Raw genomic sequence first — 18,016 nt, forward strand, 5'->3', positions numbered from 1 at the left:
GGGGTGCCAAAACGGGATATCCAGGTGCCAATAAACGCCCGTGCCACGTCGACTGATGTAATGGACGACAGCGGGGTGACCTGAGCCCAACGTGTGGTGCGGTCGACCATAGTTAACAGGTGAGTGTACCCCCGAGAGGGGGCAGGGGGCCAACCAGGTCGACGTTAACATGGTCGAAACGTCGCTCAGGCACGTGAAAGTGTTCCAAAGGGGCCTTGGTGTGGCGGTGCACCTTGGCCCGCTGGCACTCCATGCAGGCACAAGCCCAATCTCTGACATCCTTCTTCAGGCCGTGCCACACGAACTTGGCCGCCACCAGTCTTTGAGAGGCCTTGGTCCCCGGGTGAGAGAGTCCATGGACAGCATCGAAAACCGGGCGTCGCCAGCTCAAGGGAACCACAGGCCGAGGGGTGCCTGTGGAGACGTCACAGAGCAAAGTGGCGCCGGACCTGCCAAAGACCATGTCCCTCAGCTGCAAACCTGTAGTGGACGACCGGCACTGCTGCACTGTGGTGTCGGTAGCCTGGTCCTTCGCCATACTGCAGTAGTCGAAACCCAGGTGGACCGCTGCATGGCTCTGGAGAGGCAGTCAGCAACACAGTTGTCTTTCCCCGCCACGTGTTGAATGTCTGTAGTAAACTCGGAGACATAGGTCAGCTGGCGTTGCTGTCGGGCGGACCATGGTTCTGTGGCCTTGGACATGGCGAAGGTAAACGGTTTGTGGTCGACGTAAACTGTAAACCGGCGGCCTTCCAGCATGTGTCGAAAATGGCGGATGACGAGGTACATCCCAAGCAGTTCACGGTCGAAAGTACTGTACTTCCGCTCAGGGAGGCGTAACTGCCTACTGAAAAAAGCGAGAGGCTGCCAGGTACCGTCCACCCACTGTTCAAACACCGCCCCCACCACGTAGTCCGAAGCATCCGTGGTCAGAAAGGGAGGGATGTGCCAGCATCGTAGCTCGTGCCAAAGCTGCTTTAGTGTGCATAAAAGCCCTGACCCTGCTTTCAGTCCAGTCAACAGAGTGCTTGGGCTTCTTGCCTTTAAGGGCCTCATAAAGAGGCCGCACAGTGCGAGCCGCTCTCGGGATGAAAAAATGATAGAAGTTCGCCATGCAAAGAAATTCCTGCAGGGACCTCACGGTGACTGGGCGTGGGAACGCTGTGACGGCTTCTACCTTGGACGGGAGAGGAACTGCGCCTGCCTCCGTGACCCTGTGCCCCAAGAGGTCTATGGTGGAGAGGCCAAACTGGCACTTCGCTGGGTTGATGATAAGTCCGTGTTGACTGAGCCGTTGAAAAAGGGTTCGGAGGTGTGCCATGTGGTCTGCCGTGGAAGAACTTGCTACCAGGATGTCGTCAAGGTACACGAAAACAAAGGGAAGGTCCCGCAGCACAGAGTCCATCAGACGTTGGAAGGTCTGAGCAGCGTTCTTAAGTCCAAACGGCATGCGCAGAAACTCAAATAATCCAAAAGGTGTGATCACTGCCGTTTTAGGGATGTCGGTGGGTGAATGGGCACCTGATGGTAGCCTCTAACGAGGTCCACCTTGGAGAAAATCACCTTGCCGGCTAGGTGAGCTGAGAAATCCTGGATGTGTGGCACAGGGTAGCAGTCGGGCGTTGTGGCGTCGTTGAGCCGTCGATAACCTCCACAAGGGCGGCAGCCGCCACCGGGTTTAGGGACCATGTGGAGAGGAGAGGCCCAAGGGCTGTTAGAGTGGCGGACAATCCCCAGGCGCTCCATGTTGTCGAACTCCGTCTTGGCCACAGCCAGCTTGGCCGGGTCCAGGCGCCGGGCGCGGGCGTAGACCGGTGGGCCCGTGGTGGCGATGTGGTGTTCCACCCCATGTCTGGCAGTCGCTGAAGTGAAGGTGGGCTGTGTGAGTGCAGGGAATTCAGCAAGCAGGCGGTGGAAAGCGTCTGTGAGGGGGAGTATGCTGGAGAGGCGGATGACGTCAGCCGGTCCGAGTGTGCACGCGTAAGAACAGAAAGTGGCAGGGTCTATTAAACGTTGATTTTTCACGTCCACTAAAAGTCCATGAGCACACAAAAAATTCGCCCCCAAAAGAGGTACACCGACACGCGCTGTAACAAAGTCCCAACTAAAGCGCTGCCCACCGAAGCACAGTTCCACGAACCTCATGCCGTAGGTGCGAATGGGGCTCCCATTAGCAGCTGCCAAAGGAGGGCCGTGGCTGTCAGCTACCATGTCGATCTGCGATGCGGGCAAAATGCTGTGCCCCTGTGTCGCAGAGGAAACGCCGTCCAGAGATAGAGTCGCAGATGAAAAGCAGCCCGCCAACGTTACCGACGCTCATGGCCACTAATGAGCGCCGGCCGCGGCGTTTCCCAGCCCACCGAACGAGCACGGCGAGCGGCACCTCTTAGCCTTCGGTCCAAACTTGGCGTGGTAAAAACAAACCAGAAGCCGGCCGCGGGTGAGGGACAGCCGCCGTGACGAGTGCGTAATCATTGGAGGCACCAGCGGCAGTAACGGGGAGGAGAGCCGCTGCACAGTGTTGCTGGCCGGCCAGGAAAGATTTATCAGCCTCCGCAGCGAGCTCTCTACAGTCAGTAATAGCGGTGTTAGCTAAAGCTGCCCTCACCTGGGTTGGTAACTGGCACAGAAAAAGGTGAAGAAAAAGAAAGTCTGGTTTGTGCTCGCCTAGCAGCTCGAGCATACGATCCATTAACTCGGAGGGCTTGCCGTCACCCAGGCCGTGGAGAGAGAAAAGTGTGTTGGCCCGTTCAGCGTCGGAAAGTTCAAAGGTTTTCAATAAGTGAGCCTTCAGGGCATCATATCGTCCTTCGGTCGGAGGAGACTTGAGGAAACTCACGACCCTGGACGCCATCGAACTGCCCAGCGCGGAAACAACATAGTAGTATTTCGTAGTATCCGCAGTGATGTCGCGTAGGGCGAACTGGGCCTCGGTCTGAGCGAACCAAGCAGACGCAGATGATTCCCAAAACTCGGGGAGCTTGAGCGAAACAGCGTTTACAGACATCTTCGCGGTCTGGAATCGTCCAGCAAAAAACGTCGAGGGTCACCAGTGTGGAAATTGTAGAAACTCGAAGAAAGCGACAATTTCTCACGTTCGCACTCCGAGAGAGAGTGTGTCGTTTTTTTATTAGCACACCAAAAAAAAAAACTCCCGGCGCAAAACAAGACCCGCCGAAAGTCGGTTTCCATAGAAACAAGCAGACTAACATGGCGGTCCTTAAAGGGACTGCAATTATTTCTACCCCGTTACCAAATGATCATGAACTCTCTGACAAGCATATGAAAACATTGCATTCACACGTTTGCAGTTGGTGGTGAATTATGTATATAGAAGTCACTACACTGTTTTCATATAGAGGGCGCACCACATTATAAAGCACATAGAATAGAAGCTACAATAGTGGCCGAGGTTGCAGTATGCATCCACTAGACCACACAGGTGTCGAACTCCAGTCCTGGAGGGCCGCTGTGCTGCATGTTTTCAAAGTCTCCTTGTTACAACACACCTGATTCAAAATCAGATCATCAGCAAGCGCTGCGGAAGCCTGACATTGAACCTGTTCATTTAAATCAGGTGTGTTGCAACAGGGAGACATGGAAAACATGCAGGACAGCGGCCCTCCAGGACCTGAGTTTGACCCCCCTGCCTCGATGGAGCTACACTAAGTGGAATACAATACAATACAGCTTTATTTATAGAGCGCTGTCACAACGGCTGCAGCTGGAACAAAGCACTTTACAGAACATTTAAAATACTGCGTCTAAGAAATCAGAATACTGATCCACATATAAAACACATCGGATTACAAGGCGCACTGTCGGCTTTTGAGAAAATTGAATGCTCTTAGGTGCGCCTCATAATGCAGAAAATACGGTAATCAATTGTTTTTGTTTATTTAGAATTGTTTATTGATGAAACAAAACCAAATCAGCAACAATTGAGCAATATCAGGCGAAAGGGAGTGATGCAGTTACCAACTTGTCAGGGATGGCAATTTTCCGTGGATACGCGGAAATCCACCGTTTTATTTCTTAAATTGATCATTTTTGTGAATCGTCTAAATCCGTTGAGAAAATTTTAGGGGGGGTCAGGTACCTTATCGTCGAGTTTTCACGAGCTCTCGATCAGTCTTTCCATATTCCGATTGTAAACAGCCTTACTTGTTGTGATTGGTCGCTATATCGGCAAATGCAAATCACAACCAATCCATGTTCGCCTTCCTAAAACCCTTTCTCGTGAATGCTGAATGTGATCGAGACTCGCGACGGAGCTAAAGTGCGTCAGATAGATGCGGATCTGAAAAACACGTATCGATGGGACTGGTTGGACAGAAAGCTGACAGTGTCCCCAGTAGGAAACAGTAAAGAGGAACCATTGTGCTTGTGTCGGATTTCGTGAAAAAGCTCAATGTCGCCGGTAAAGCTCTGTGTACAGTGTGTGACGATGTCATTCTATATGGATCGAGAGGATGAAAAGCTTCATGCAACCTCGGTGAAACACCGAAAACAGACATTTCTACTGAAAAGTAACTACTCGATCTCAAGCGCTTTTCGACAGCCTGGAGCATGTGTAAAAACAAGAGGAGTTGGCTAAAAAGAGAGTGGAAAAAGACGGAGAGGACCAATAAGCTTTTTGCGCTTGCTAAAAAGCTTAAAATGAAGAGAAAATAAAGTATTCTACCTCATGAAACTGTATATTGTTGTATATACTGTAAATAGACATCCACTTTATATAATAAAATACATTCATAACCCATATATAGTAAACAGTGTGGGACTTCACGATCACTATATGAGGTAAGAATCAACAGCTTTTTATCACATTTACACAACACTTTATGAATACAAGTAATGAACAAATCTTAAATATGGCAGGGAATGTGTTTCCTTTTTTAGTTTTGATTTCGAGCAGCAAATTTGAAGTTACATATTGGTGCTCACAGGAATGCATAAGCAAAATTGCACAAATTTTCACTTGAAAGAATAGTGAACAATCTTGGGATTTTTTTCTGTTCAAGTTTCAAATAGTGTGTAAATTGAATACACTTCATCTTCAGCATGTTTAGTGCCACTTTTGTAAGTGGCCACGCCCCATCCAGGCCACGGCCCGTCCAGGCCACGCCCTTTCCGCTTTTTTCCATCACGTGCCATTGTCATCCCTGACTTGTTGAAAGTGGGGAGTTGCTTCTTGAGGACTAATGAATGCAAACTTGCAAAGGTTGAGGCAGCTTCAGGTTCAGCATGTCAATTACTGGTTCTTTATAGAGTAGTGGTATGTTTGCAAATGTCTTACTTTAACTAAAGCCGCTGAAATAACAAATGAATAAAAAAATAAATAAATGGAATACATTTTACTTGTATAGAATGACTTTATTTTAACAAGTCCCACAGGGTTGAGGAACAAACCCCCAACCTTCACGCTAGCACCTGAGCCATGCCACTGCTACTGTGTGTTGGTACATTTGTGGTGTCTCCAAAAGGAGATGCCAAAAACTTGAGAGGTACGGAGGTACGAGTATTCTGCCTGACACCAGTAATATGTTGGGCGGTTCAACCTACCAGTGTCACACTGTATTACGCTGGTGTCATGTCAGGCAACCATAGACCCAGGTCAAATGTGTCATTTTGAATGCAAAACAAACACAAAGTGGTGAGCTGAGCTCCGTTATACAGCACAGTAGAAACTTGGCTTAATTTCTATCTTGATACAAGGTCAATTCAAGGAGTTATGCTCCCTTTGAAGAGTGAACAAGCTTTTATTTTAAATGAGAAGATTGTCCTGTGAACCAGAACAGACTCACTCTTGCAGGCATTGGTGTTGCGTCCCTCAGCTGGTCTCCAAGGTAGGTCATGATAGAAATCTTGACACTGTTCACAGTTGAGTCCTTTGGTATTATGATTACACATGCAGTGACCATGAACCTGAAAAATATCAAATCAGAACAAAATGAGAAAGCAATGTCTCAATATTACATGTAGAGCGATTTCTGCTTATTTTAGATGCTGTAGGTCATAGGTGTCAAACTCAGGTCCTGGAGGGCCGCTGTCCTGCATGTTTTCCAAGTCTCCTTGTTGCAACCCACCTGATTCAAATCATCAGATCATCAGCAAGCTCTGCGCAAGCCTGACATTGAACCTGTTCATTTGAGTCAGGTTTATTTAGTGGCTTCAATTAGAGTTGCTAACTTACTAAACACCTTGACTTGCAGTCTTTTATGCATTGACAATAACAATGTCACAAAATTCAACCAATATGTGCCTTATGTCAGTTAATCACAAATCAGATTACAACAATACTGGCTTTATCACTAACCTTTCATGCTTCATAAAACAATATGGAAATATTAGGACTGCTCTTTGGCACAGTTTATCTAGACATAAGTAATAAATGAAGCATTTGTTTCTTTTTCAAGCGAGCAGCCTTTGCAATTTGAATATTGCATTATATAACAGTAAAATGTCAATTTGGATTAGATTAATTTTTCAGCCCTATTAAAAGGAATGAATCTGTCCAGTCAGACAAAGGCACAGTCACATGGGCAGCCAGCAAGAAAATGGTAGGCTCGTTTGTTCGGCACGTTATGTCAAAAGATGTTGATTTGTGTCCAGTATGCAGTGATCCCTCGCTCTAACGCGGTTCACTTTCCACGGCTTCGCTGTTCCACGGATTTTTGTAGTGCCGTTTTTTTTAATGCTTTTAAACAGTGAATTGGGTTCTGCATCCTGATTGGCTAAGGCACTGACCAGTGAGCAAAAACAGTTTTTTTATGAGAAAATTATTATTTGTTTTTGGCAAAATATCGGCTAATTTCCCACAGCACACTTGATAATCACTCATGGCACACTCATGTGCCACGGCACAGTGGTTGAGAATCACTGCCTAAGACAATCACAGCTGGCCATCACACAGAGATATCTCTAGCACACACACACACATACACACACACACGCGCACGCACACACGCACGCATACATACACATCTTTTCACATACATATCTATATCTATCTAGATATAGATCTCTCTCTCTCTCTCTATACATATAAAAAAATAAAAATCCTCGTCTCACCCCTCGGGTGGTGCCCGTCCCTCATTCAGCTCAGGTCCTCTACCAGAGGCCAGGAAGCTTGAGGGTTCTGCGCAGTATCCTTGCTGTTCCCAGCACTGCACATTTCTGGACTGAGATGTCCGATGTTGTTCCCGGGATCTGTTGCAACCACTCATCTAGTTTGGGGGTCACTGCCCCGAGTGCTCCGACCACCACAGGCACGACTGTCACCTTTACCTTCCAGGCTCTCTCCAGTTCCTCTCTGAGCCCTTGGTATTTCTCGAGTTTCTTGTGTTCCTTCTTTATGATGTTTCCATCACTTGGGACCGCTACATCCACTACGACGGCTTTCCTCTGCCCTTTATCTATGATCACGATATCTGGTTGGTTCGCCATTACCATCTTGTCAGTCTGGATCTGGAAGTCCCACAGGATCTTCGCTCTGTCATTCTCCACCACCTTCAGAGGTGTTTCCCATTTTGACCCTGGGGTTTCCAGTCCATACTCCGCACAGATGTTTCGGTAGACTATGCCAGCCACCTGGTTATGGCGTTCCATGTAGGCGTTCCCTGCCAGCATCTTACACCCTGCAGTTATGTGTTGGATCGTCTCAGGTGCCTCTTTGCACAACCTACACCTTGGGTCTTGTCTGGTGTGGTATATCTGGGCCTCAATGGCTCTGGTGCTCAGGGCCTGCTCCTGAGCAGCCAGGATGAGTGCCTCTGTGCTGTCCTTCAGGCCAGCCCTCTCTAGCCACTGATAGGACTTCTTGAGATCAGCCACTTCAGTTATGGTCCGGTGGTACATCCCGTGTAGGGGCTTGTCTTCCCATGATGGTCCCTCTTCCAGCGCCTCATCCTCTGTTCCCCATTGTCTGAGACATTCTCTGAGTACGTCATCCGTTGGAGCCTTCTCCTTGATGTATTCATGGAGCTTGGATGTTTGGCTCTCACACTCACTAGTCCCCGGCCTCCTTCCTTTCGGCTTGCGTACAGTCTCAGGGTGCTGGATTTGGGATGGAACCCTCCATGCATGGTTAGGAGCTTTCAGGTCTTAACGTCCGTGGTCTGAATCTCTTCCTTTGGCCACCTTATTATTCCTGCAGGGTATCTGATCACGGGCAGGGCATAGCTGTTTATTGCCCGGGTCTTATTCTTGCCATTGAGCTGGCTTCTTAGGACTTGCCTCACTCGCTGGAGGTATTTGGCCGTAGCCGCTTTCCTTGTTGCCAGTTCGAGGTTGCCATTGGCTTGTGGTATACTGAGGTACTTGTAGCTGTCCTCAATGTCTGCTATTGTTCCTTCAGGGAGTGAGACCCCTTCAGTGCGGACTACCTTTCCTCTCTTAGTCGCCATCCGACTACATTTCTCAAGCCCGAATGACAACCCGATGTCGCTGCTGTAGATCCTGGTTGTGTTGATCAGGGAGTCTATGTCCCTTTCGCTCTTAGCATACAGCTTTATGTCATCCATGTAGAGGAGGTGACTGATCGTAGCTCCATTTCTGAGGCGGTATCCATAGCCTGTCTTGGTGATTACTTGGCTTAGGGGGTTCAGTCCTATGCAGAACAGCAGTGGGGTGAGTGCATCACCTTGGTATATGCCACATTTGATGGACACTTGGGTAAGTGGCTTGCCATTGGCTTCAAGTGTGGTTTTCCACATCCTCATCGAGTTTGCAACGAAGGCTCTTAGGGTCCTGTTCACCTTATACAACTCCAAGCATTCAGTGATCTATGTATGTGGCATCGAGTCATAGGCTTTCTTGTCATCAATCCAGGCTGTGCACAGGTTGGTATGTCGGGACCTGCAGTCTTGTGCGACTGTTCTGTCAACCAGGAGCTGATATTTGGCTCCTCTGGTATCTCTACCAATGCCCTTCTGTGCTTCGCTCATGTATTGATCCATGTGTCCACTTATCTTAGCCGCAATGATGCCTGACATGAGCTTCCATGTTGTGGAGAGACAGGTTATTGGCCGATAGTTGGATGGGACTGCACCCTTTGAGGGATCCTTCATGATCAGGATTGTTCGCCCTTCGGTTAGCCATCCTGGGTGAGTCCCATCCCTCAGCAGCTGGTTCATTTGTGCTGCTAGGCGCTCATGGAGTGCTGTGAGTTTCTTTAGCCAGTAGGTGTGGACCATGTCCGGGCCTGGTGCTGTCCAGTTCTTCATACCTGAGACGCTTTCCTGTATGTCTGCCACTGTTATGGTAACTGGGTTCTGTTCAGGGAGGTTGCTGTGCTCCTCTCTCAGGGTCACCAGCCATTGTGCACTGCTGTTATGTGCAACCTCCTTCTCCCATATGCCTTTCCAGTACCTTTCAGTTTCCAGTCTTGGTGGGTCAGCTCTGTTATTAGGACCCTGCCACTGAGCGTACACTTTCGCAGGTTGTGTTGCTAACAGCCTGTTTATTCGTCTGGCCTCATTCTCTTTCGTGTACCGCTTTCGGCGGCTGGACAAGGCTTGGAGCCTTTGCTTGGCAGTTTCGAGTGCTTCAGGTATGGTCATCTGGATGTACCTCTCGGGTATCGGCCTTTTCATCACACCTCTCTGGGCCTCTGTCAATTGACTCACATCTTTCCGAGCCACCTTGATCTTAGCCTCCAACTGTCTTTTCCATGGTGGGTAACGTATCTCATGGCTTCCATGGTTGCTCTTATAGCCAAGCATCTCTTGGATCACTGATGCTGAAGCGTATATCAGCTCATTGGTTTCCGTGATCGTTACTGTAGGGATCACCCTCAGTGCTGCGTTCACACTTTCCATGAGACTTTCAGGTGGTACTTCACATAGCCGTTGTAATCGGTTTCTAGGTTGACCTCCTCCTCTGATCTGGCAGCCTGGGGCCCTTCACCATGGAACCTGCGTTGTACCTCATCAATCTCGAGTTGTGACAGCAGTTGCCGTTTGTGGATGTTGGAACACTGAGCTACTTACTAGTTGTTTCGTGGTCAACCGTGACTGTGGGTTTCGAAGTAACTATTTAGCCCACATTCTCTGCATGTAACCCCTCTGACTAGGGTTGCTTGAGTAGAAGCATTCCAACAGAGCCATGTTATCGCATCTCGCCCATCTCCGCTTTGTTCCAGTAGCCCATTTTTCATCAAGGTGCTCTGGTTCCCCAGCACCTGGCGCAGACCTTGTTTGGCCGGGCGACGTCTGAGTCATTCATTTTATTGTCTCTCATCATTGTATGAGGTAGGCATTAGCGTGAAGGATCTTGCCCAAGGACCCACACTCGATGGTGTTATGTGCTCTTTTTTCTTTTTGCCCCAAGCGGGATTCGAAACACCGTCTCCCGTAGGCCAAACCGATGCCTTACCAACTGAGCTATCCAGCTATATATATATATATATACATATATATATATATATATATATATATATATATTAAACATATTTCTGATGAACGGATTACGGATGAAGACCCACTTCCGTCAGTGCTTCGTTCATTTTTTAAGTTTCCCGCCATTCGTCAGTCATCTGATAGAAGGCACGCCTGTGTTTATTTCTATCATTTATTGATAACTTCAAGAAGAAATTGCAGTAAATTATACCAAACTGTCAGGCCTTGTAAACAGTCCCAGTTTGGAGGGGAATATATCCAAACATTACCCCCGCTGAGAACTTACCTTGCCTTCCCGAACAGAGCCAGTTTCCTGGACTGGGGCACACTCTGACGCATGTCCATAGCAGAAGCAGTTTCCTCGAACCACCATGTCATAGACTGCATAGTAATACTTCTCTTTAATCTCCATACGCGAGTCAAGCAGGTTGTCCCCAAGCGTGTGAAGTTTGGTGAACTTCACCCTTAGATTGGTGATCTTAAGCATATCTATAAAACAGAAAAAAAATACCAGACTATTTAAAAACGAGTGCATATCAATTAGCTAAATAATTAATAAATCGGTTCGTGCATACTCTGGATTCGAGAGCTATATGGGTCATGGATCCGAAAAGCGGGGTCCAAGACTCTGAAAATGACCTGAAAAGATTCAGCAGATTATTGACTTGATCTACAACTAAAAATTGTGATTATTGTGAAAGTGATCACCAAGGTAAGTTCAGTTAATTGACATTACTTCTCCTTCAGTTGATGGTTCAATGTCGGAATAGCGTGAGTCACAGATGACGTCATCAACCTTCTTCATGGGACCCACGGAAACGTCAGGATAGGATGTTTCACAGTCATAAGCAAAGTAGCGATACACCTTCCACGTTTTCCCAAAGTCTGCTGAGCGCTCAATGACCATTGCAGCGGGTCGAAATGTCTTCAGGGATGAGAGCCAGTGAGAAATAGGTCTATCATCAAAAGCTAACAACAATAAAGAAATTATCAAGTAACACTGGCTCATCCAAACGGAACAACAAAATCATATTAAAGCAATCGGAACTTCTTTCACAGCATGGCTAACACTTGAAGTCTGCCTTATGATCGAAGTGCATTGCAAATAAGACTGGTCAATATTTACATTCAAATGACGACATACAAGTCTCGCTTTTTTTTTTCTCAGCCTAATCATTCAGGCCGTGATGCCCAGGACCAGTCCACTGGCCATTCGAGGAAACTAATGTATTTTCCAAAATTCCCGATGGCCAACCTGCCCCTGGCGGTAAGGATCTATTGCATGCATGCACGGTCATACACCGGTGGGAAGGGGTGCTACAGCCCCATCAGAAATCTGTCAGCCCAACTTCAATCCCCCTCAATGATTTGTTTACATATTTATTATTTATTTAACTTGTAAAACATTTTCAAAGTTCACAAGTAGGTAGCCATTCTGTTCCAAAACACTTCCTGTTTCCGTGTGTGTGCTGCAGCTGGACTTCTTGCGAGGGCAGGGAGAGACGGGGTGAGTCTTTCAGGTACTCACACATTAGGGGTGCATTCTGAAATCACCTCCGGGCGCGCACTGGTTCAATGCGGCCGTTCTGAAACTGAGACTGTTGCTCAAATCTGTCATTTGGCTTTTCAGGCGGCACCAAACATGGAGTGCCGGCGCGTCTAACAGCCACTCTGACTGGGGACACGCCGCGTCCGTACTGGCTGCGTTCAGAAATTACTGGGTACAGATTCCATTCTACCTCTTCGAACGCTCCCACTCAGAGCGGTGCATGGGCATCAGAGCTAAATTCTGAATGTGCCTTATGCGTCCATATCAGCAATGGATTTCTTTGTAATAAAATACAATTACAAAAAAACACACACTTTCCCCCAAAAAGCTAATCTCTGTGTCTCCCATGGGGATAAAGAAAAAAAGGGTGATTGGAAAAAAATTTGGCTGGTCCAACTCCTGAAGGAGCCCCAGCTGCAGCTCGTGAGTGTGGAGGCTTCAAAATTGTGTGCAAATACTTTCCCCAAGAGGAACAGCTCGAGGGGAAAACGGCGAGGTGATGGGGCTGTTCAATTTGTGCACGGCACGGGATACAAAACCATAATCAGTCATCGCGATTGGACGGTCGGCTCCAAAGCACTATCTTTGAGCAAATCCACACCTTATATTGAATACGTCTCGATCATGTGTGTGTATCATACATTTATTGAAAATATGAGGGAACCTCTCAAGTAAGTGAATTCCCCGTTAGCCCCGGGAGAGAACAAATCATGGGGTGCTTGATTGCATGTCACACACACGACCGACTACATCAGCTGGAAAGGGAGATACTGAAGTTTACGTTCCAATGTCATGCACACACTCCTATGAGTCTAATTTCTGTTTCCGCGATGTTTATGTGCGTGCACATTTTAGCCGTGCAACCATGATTTTAACGCAAATACAGGATACGCAAGGATTGGCCGGGAAAACACTGCAGTCGATCCCAAAATGGCATACAAAGGGACAAACACTTTGTTACACTCAGTTTTACTGCTGCAGAGTCGAGCAAAATACCAAAAGAAAACTCCACCTATGCGCTAGACTTGTGCCTGGATTGAAAAAAGGGCCCAATGATATATTTTGTACTACAGGTACCGAAAAGTACGTTGTCTATCAAATAATATTCTAACAATACTGTAGTGATTTTACAATTTATGTATCTAATAAAATTGATTTTTAAAGTAAAAATACATTATTGGCGTTTACTTAAGTACAAACTGTTTATGCTAGACACTAGCGCTGCACACTCTTCACAACAAACTTGGGTGTTCAAAGACCTTGTTGTATCTCTTAAACATACACCTGTTGAATGTATTCATGTATAATCTCCTAATTCAGTTTGCAATCACTCACTTTGAAGGTCATGATGAGGTGAGTGAAGTGAAACTCTGCTTCCAGGTTCAGCTGGATTGTGACATTTTCCACACCTGTATACAGAGATCAATATTGTTTTCATCATTAGATCAACATTCTGATTGAATGACACAGGCAAAATACAATGCACTAAAAAAATCAGATGCCGTGGCTTTGAGCAAAATCTGACCAGAGATTGTATGCCATCTGACATTTCATAATTCCATTGTCGGTTGCCAATGTTGTGCCTAGATCCAGTATTTATGTAAAACTGGGATAATGAGGGTTTAAAGGAATATAAAATATCTATTATAATGTATAATATAATCTCGATGCCCGGGTGGCCGACTGGTTAGCGCGTCGGCCTCACAGTGCAGAGGTCATGGGTTCAATTCCGGCCCCGGCCTTCCTGTGTGGAGTTTGCATGTTCTCTGCGTGCCTGTGTGGGTTTTGTCCGAGTACTCCGGTTTCCTCTCACATTCCAAAAACATGCCTGGCAGGTTAATGGAACACTTTAAATTGTCCCGAAGTGTGAGTGTGAGTGTGCGTGCGCATGGTTGTATATCTCTGTGTGCCCTGCGATTGGCTGGCAAGGAGTTCAGGGTGCTATCTTCTGCCCGAAGATAGCTGGCATAGGCTCCAGGATGTCCCGTGACCCTTGTGAGGATAAACGGATCAGAAGATAGATGGATGGAATATAATTTTGCCGTTGCCATGCAGAAAAGACTTGATTTCGTTTGCTGTGACAGTCTCAAACATGCCATTGAGAAGTGAGACGAGTAGGCAAAAATGTACAGTAATCCAAGGCTCCTCAGCATTCAAACTTCACAGATTACTGAATAGAGATTGTGCGTGGTATGTGACTACTGAAATCAATGATATTCTCCAGATGGATGCACTTTATTTGCAATTAACTGTAACTGTTAATGTATGGCCTTTTGTCAATTAAAACGTCTGCCTCTCTCGCTTCAACACGAAACAATACGTGTGACTGGTGTAGACCTTTGACCTTTCATTGATTTTTTTTCCTTACCATTCTCAGATTGCCACCATGTCTTCAGTCTGTTCGGAGCAAAGGTGGTCACAACATTCTCAATACGATGGCTTCCCGTCTGATTGTCTGGTTCGCTGTAGGGCGCCACTGAGTCACACATGAAACATTTTTTTTCCTCCTGAAATAAAAGAAAAGGAAGAGTGGGGCAGAAGGAGGAAAGGCAACAGGGGCTTTATGAAGGTTGGAATTCCTCAGATTCCTGTTTTCCTGCTGTTTTTCTGCATGAGTGCAGTGAAGATACAGTACATGACATCTTGGGTCATGATTCTGACCAAAGTTCAGCATTTGGTGAGAACAACAACAACAACAAAAAGAAAAACAAATCAAAAGTAGAAGTGTTGTTAAACATGCTGAAGGCAACTTGACAAAATGGCTGTGAAGCCTTAAGAAAACATCAGTGAGGTCAAAGAAGGGTTCACATTGCAAATGAACATAGCAACTAGACTTCTCAGCAATGGGGAATTTGGGCTGATGAGTCCAGACTAACACCGTTTCGAGTGATGGATGTACCAAGGTCATAGAGAGGCAGATGAGATGACGCAGTACCGAACATCAGGCCTGTATGTAGACGTTGGGATCTGTGCCTTCTTTTCTTACATTTGAGCGACCGTCTTCTCAACAAACAATTCTTCTGAAATGAAACTTGGATATGTTGTCTTTGTATAGCAGTGGAAAATTACAACTAATTGAACATTTCTTCAAACATAAACCAGGATCTCAATGGCTGGCAACACAAATAGACACCAGGCAAGTTGTGATAATAGATTGAGCGTAAATCTATTTGTCTTGCATGGTGGGTGAAGATGATGTTATACGAATGCAAGGGTTGTGGTGTTACAGTTTGGAATGCTGACATTGGCATAGCAACTGAACTAAGCCAATACCCCTCCAATCCCACACCTCAAAATAAGGATATCAGTGAAAACGGTTGTGTCATTCAGTTGATGTTTTTATATCGCACTACAATAGAGGGCCTGGCAATATATCAGGGGAAAAATAGATTACAACATAATTTTTCTATATTGTCTGATCTTGATTAGGATAATATTTCTATTTAGTTGTAAAATGACAGTTTTAAAGCAATGAAAAGTAGTGAGTATTATTTTTTTTTAATATGAAGTATACTAAATGAAAACAAATGAATACAGAAACATAATATTTGTTCCAGATTACAACAAATGTAAGAAAATCTAAAATAACACCATAAAAGGGGAATAAAAGAAATGGTGGAATAAGGTGCAATGCCTAGGTTTGACTAGAAGAGGGCAGCGTTTTAGAAGCCCATCCATCCATCCATTTTCTGAATTGCTTAATCCTCACAAGGGTCGCGGGGCATGCCTATCCCTCCTGTCTTCGGGCAGTAGGAGGGGCCTGCATTCTAAAAGCGAAGAACACACCCTATGTTGGTATGGTGGTGTGACGGCGAACATTTAAAAAAAAAAATGCTATGTTTTTGTGTTTGACAAAAAAGATCAAAACTGATGTAAATTATTTCTGTACTAAGATCGAGAGCGGAGTAGGGAAAGGTCGAGTCTTATTGCCTGTTGTCACACATATTTCCGCCATGTTTTATTTAGTAAATATACTCCCAGCAGATCGTCGTCTTTTTCCTGTCATCATGTCACCCAGCCCTATTACAATATTTATATTTATCTTAATATCGCACAGCAGTAACTGTATCCTTAATATGTGCCGGAAAACACATTACACATTTTTCCATCGTCACACAATTTGATGACAATTCAAGTCTGGATGGAACTACCGGTGCTGTATATCATTTTTTATGTTTGTCAAGATGAAGCCACGAAAATCTTATGTCAAACCAAAAAAAAAAAAATAAATAATAGCCCAATTAAATGTTTGGGTTATAATGAAACAATGTAATTCATTTGAAGCATTTTCCTTCCTTGAACTGATTCACTTTTCTACACTGACTAATGCTGGCAAATAGGTGAAGACAGGCGGACGCTTGTTTCAGATACCCGAGCATTGTCAGCGAGCAATGGATTACTTTCAGTGAGAGAACTCCGCTCACAGAGTGTCCCAGAGCAGCTGGACAAACATCTGTCTCCAGTTATATCAGCACCTCTGTATGGGGTGCGTGTGTGTGTGTGTGTGTCACTGTGTCTGTATGTTGGCGAGGGGTTTTATGGTCAACACAGGATGTGCTGCAGACTCTAACCCCCACCCCCCCAGAGCCACACACAAAGTAATACACAACAGGGAGTTTATTTTCTGACAAACATTCCATTCCATCAGTTGAAGGGGGCCCTTCTAAAAAAGCACATCTAGCAAGTCTACTTTGCTAGATGCTTTGGAGAATAAAGATGTTGAATGTAAGAAAGCTGTAAAATGTACTGTGTATTACAGTATATATAAATAAAGATGGATGGTTTTTATTGTAGTCCAGTAAATTATTGAAAAGGTATTGTTCTTAAGGAAATTAAGGAAATGTTTACATTTTCTGATAGTACTACGTTAAAAAAATGATAGAGGCAGTTGCTGGACAGAGCAATTAATGAATCTGATTTAAATTAAGGCAACAAAAAAATGTTTTTTCTTTTCAATTAATGTCTGCCTTTTTATTGTAATATTTTATTTATTCCAGCTATTTCCTTTTGTTTTTGTTATTTCACTTGTCAAGCTCTATGGAGTCCCACCCTTTGATTTGTCTTTGTGTTATTTTAACACAAATCAAATTTGGATTGGGGAGATCCAAATAAAAGGAAAGTGAACAGAGAGAAACTTAGTTACATTGCGGTATGTTAACATCAGCCTGCCTTACACAGCCAGTACTCAAGATGGCTAAATCCTGTCTTGGGGTGAGGGGTGACATGACACTCCACCACAGTTCCTCCTCACAGCCGGAGAAACAATACATCTGTAAAAGCCAATCGAAGCTGGCATGGCATGTTCGGGGTGTGATGTTTCCAGGATGTGTTACGTATGCGACCCGTCACCATTGAGCATTTAAATATCACAAGAACAGCGTCAGTAAGCATCACAGGTACAAGCTACAACAAAACTGTCAAGAAGACCAAATGAACAACATCAATGATTTAAAAATGTTTTAAAATATTTGTTCAGAGGGGAAATGTTTAGAATTTACCATTCCCATTCAAACTCATGTGAAAAGTGGGGGTCAGCACATGACCATAACACTGCCATGCTTCACTGCAAATATAGTGTTGTTTTGATAATAAGCGGTGTTGTCGAATGCCAAACAGATCTTTGGGAGCTACGGCTAAAAAGTTCACCCTTTGGTTTCCTCGGCCCAAAACGCATTTCCTGACAAGTGCTTCAGAGATTTTGTGCCTCATTTCTCAGTGATAAGAGGGTGTCCACACTTGTGCAAACACACTATCCAATTTTTTTCTTAACTTCCCCTTTCGAAAAGAGGAAGATAATCACTTGAGTTGTACATTACAGGTGTGAAAAGGTTTTGAGATTATATATACAGTGGTACCTCTACCTATGAACATCTCTTCATACAAAATGTTCAAGTTACCAAACGTCTCAACAGGAAAATATTGCCTTTTGTTATGAAAGAAATTTCAAGATACTAAAGGTAAAAATACAGTATGGGCTGTTACTCGTAACTCCGAGTTTCCTGAACGCAACATACTTATAGCTGCTCTGCCATTGGATATTACCTAACATCATCCTGGCATCCCTTGTCTA

General features: G+C 45.4%; 1 protein-coding gene across 1 annotated transcript in view; it reads right to left on the minus strand.

Annotated features, from left to right (window-relative positions):
- The window catches only part of lamb1a (laminin, beta 1a), a 73,208-nt gene that overhangs the window by 50,736 nt on the left and 4,456 nt on the right, over positions 1–18,016 (minus strand). Inside the window, exons 3-8 of the mRNA XM_086109445.1 lie at positions 14,315–14,453; positions 13,282–13,355; positions 11,134–11,322; positions 10,973–11,036; positions 10,684–10,886; positions 5,805–5,925 (exon numbers count right to left, since the gene is read on the minus strand). Of these exons, the coding sequence (XP_085965571.1) occupies positions 5,805–5,925; positions 10,684–10,886; positions 10,973–11,036; positions 11,134–11,322; positions 13,282–13,355; positions 14,315–14,453 (790 nt within the window). The remainder of the gene's footprint in view (positions 1–5,804; positions 5,926–10,683; positions 10,887–10,972; positions 11,037–11,133; positions 11,323–13,281; positions 13,356–14,314; positions 14,454–18,016) is intronic.

The sequence above is a fragment of the Hippocampus guttulatus genome, chromosome 4 (genome assembly GCF_054856545.1).
Source record: "Hippocampus guttulatus isolate MCC_2025c chromosome 4, RoL_Hgut_1.0, whole genome shotgun sequence".
NCBI lineage: Eukaryota > Metazoa > Chordata > Actinopteri > Syngnathiformes > Syngnathidae > Hippocampus > Hippocampus guttulatus.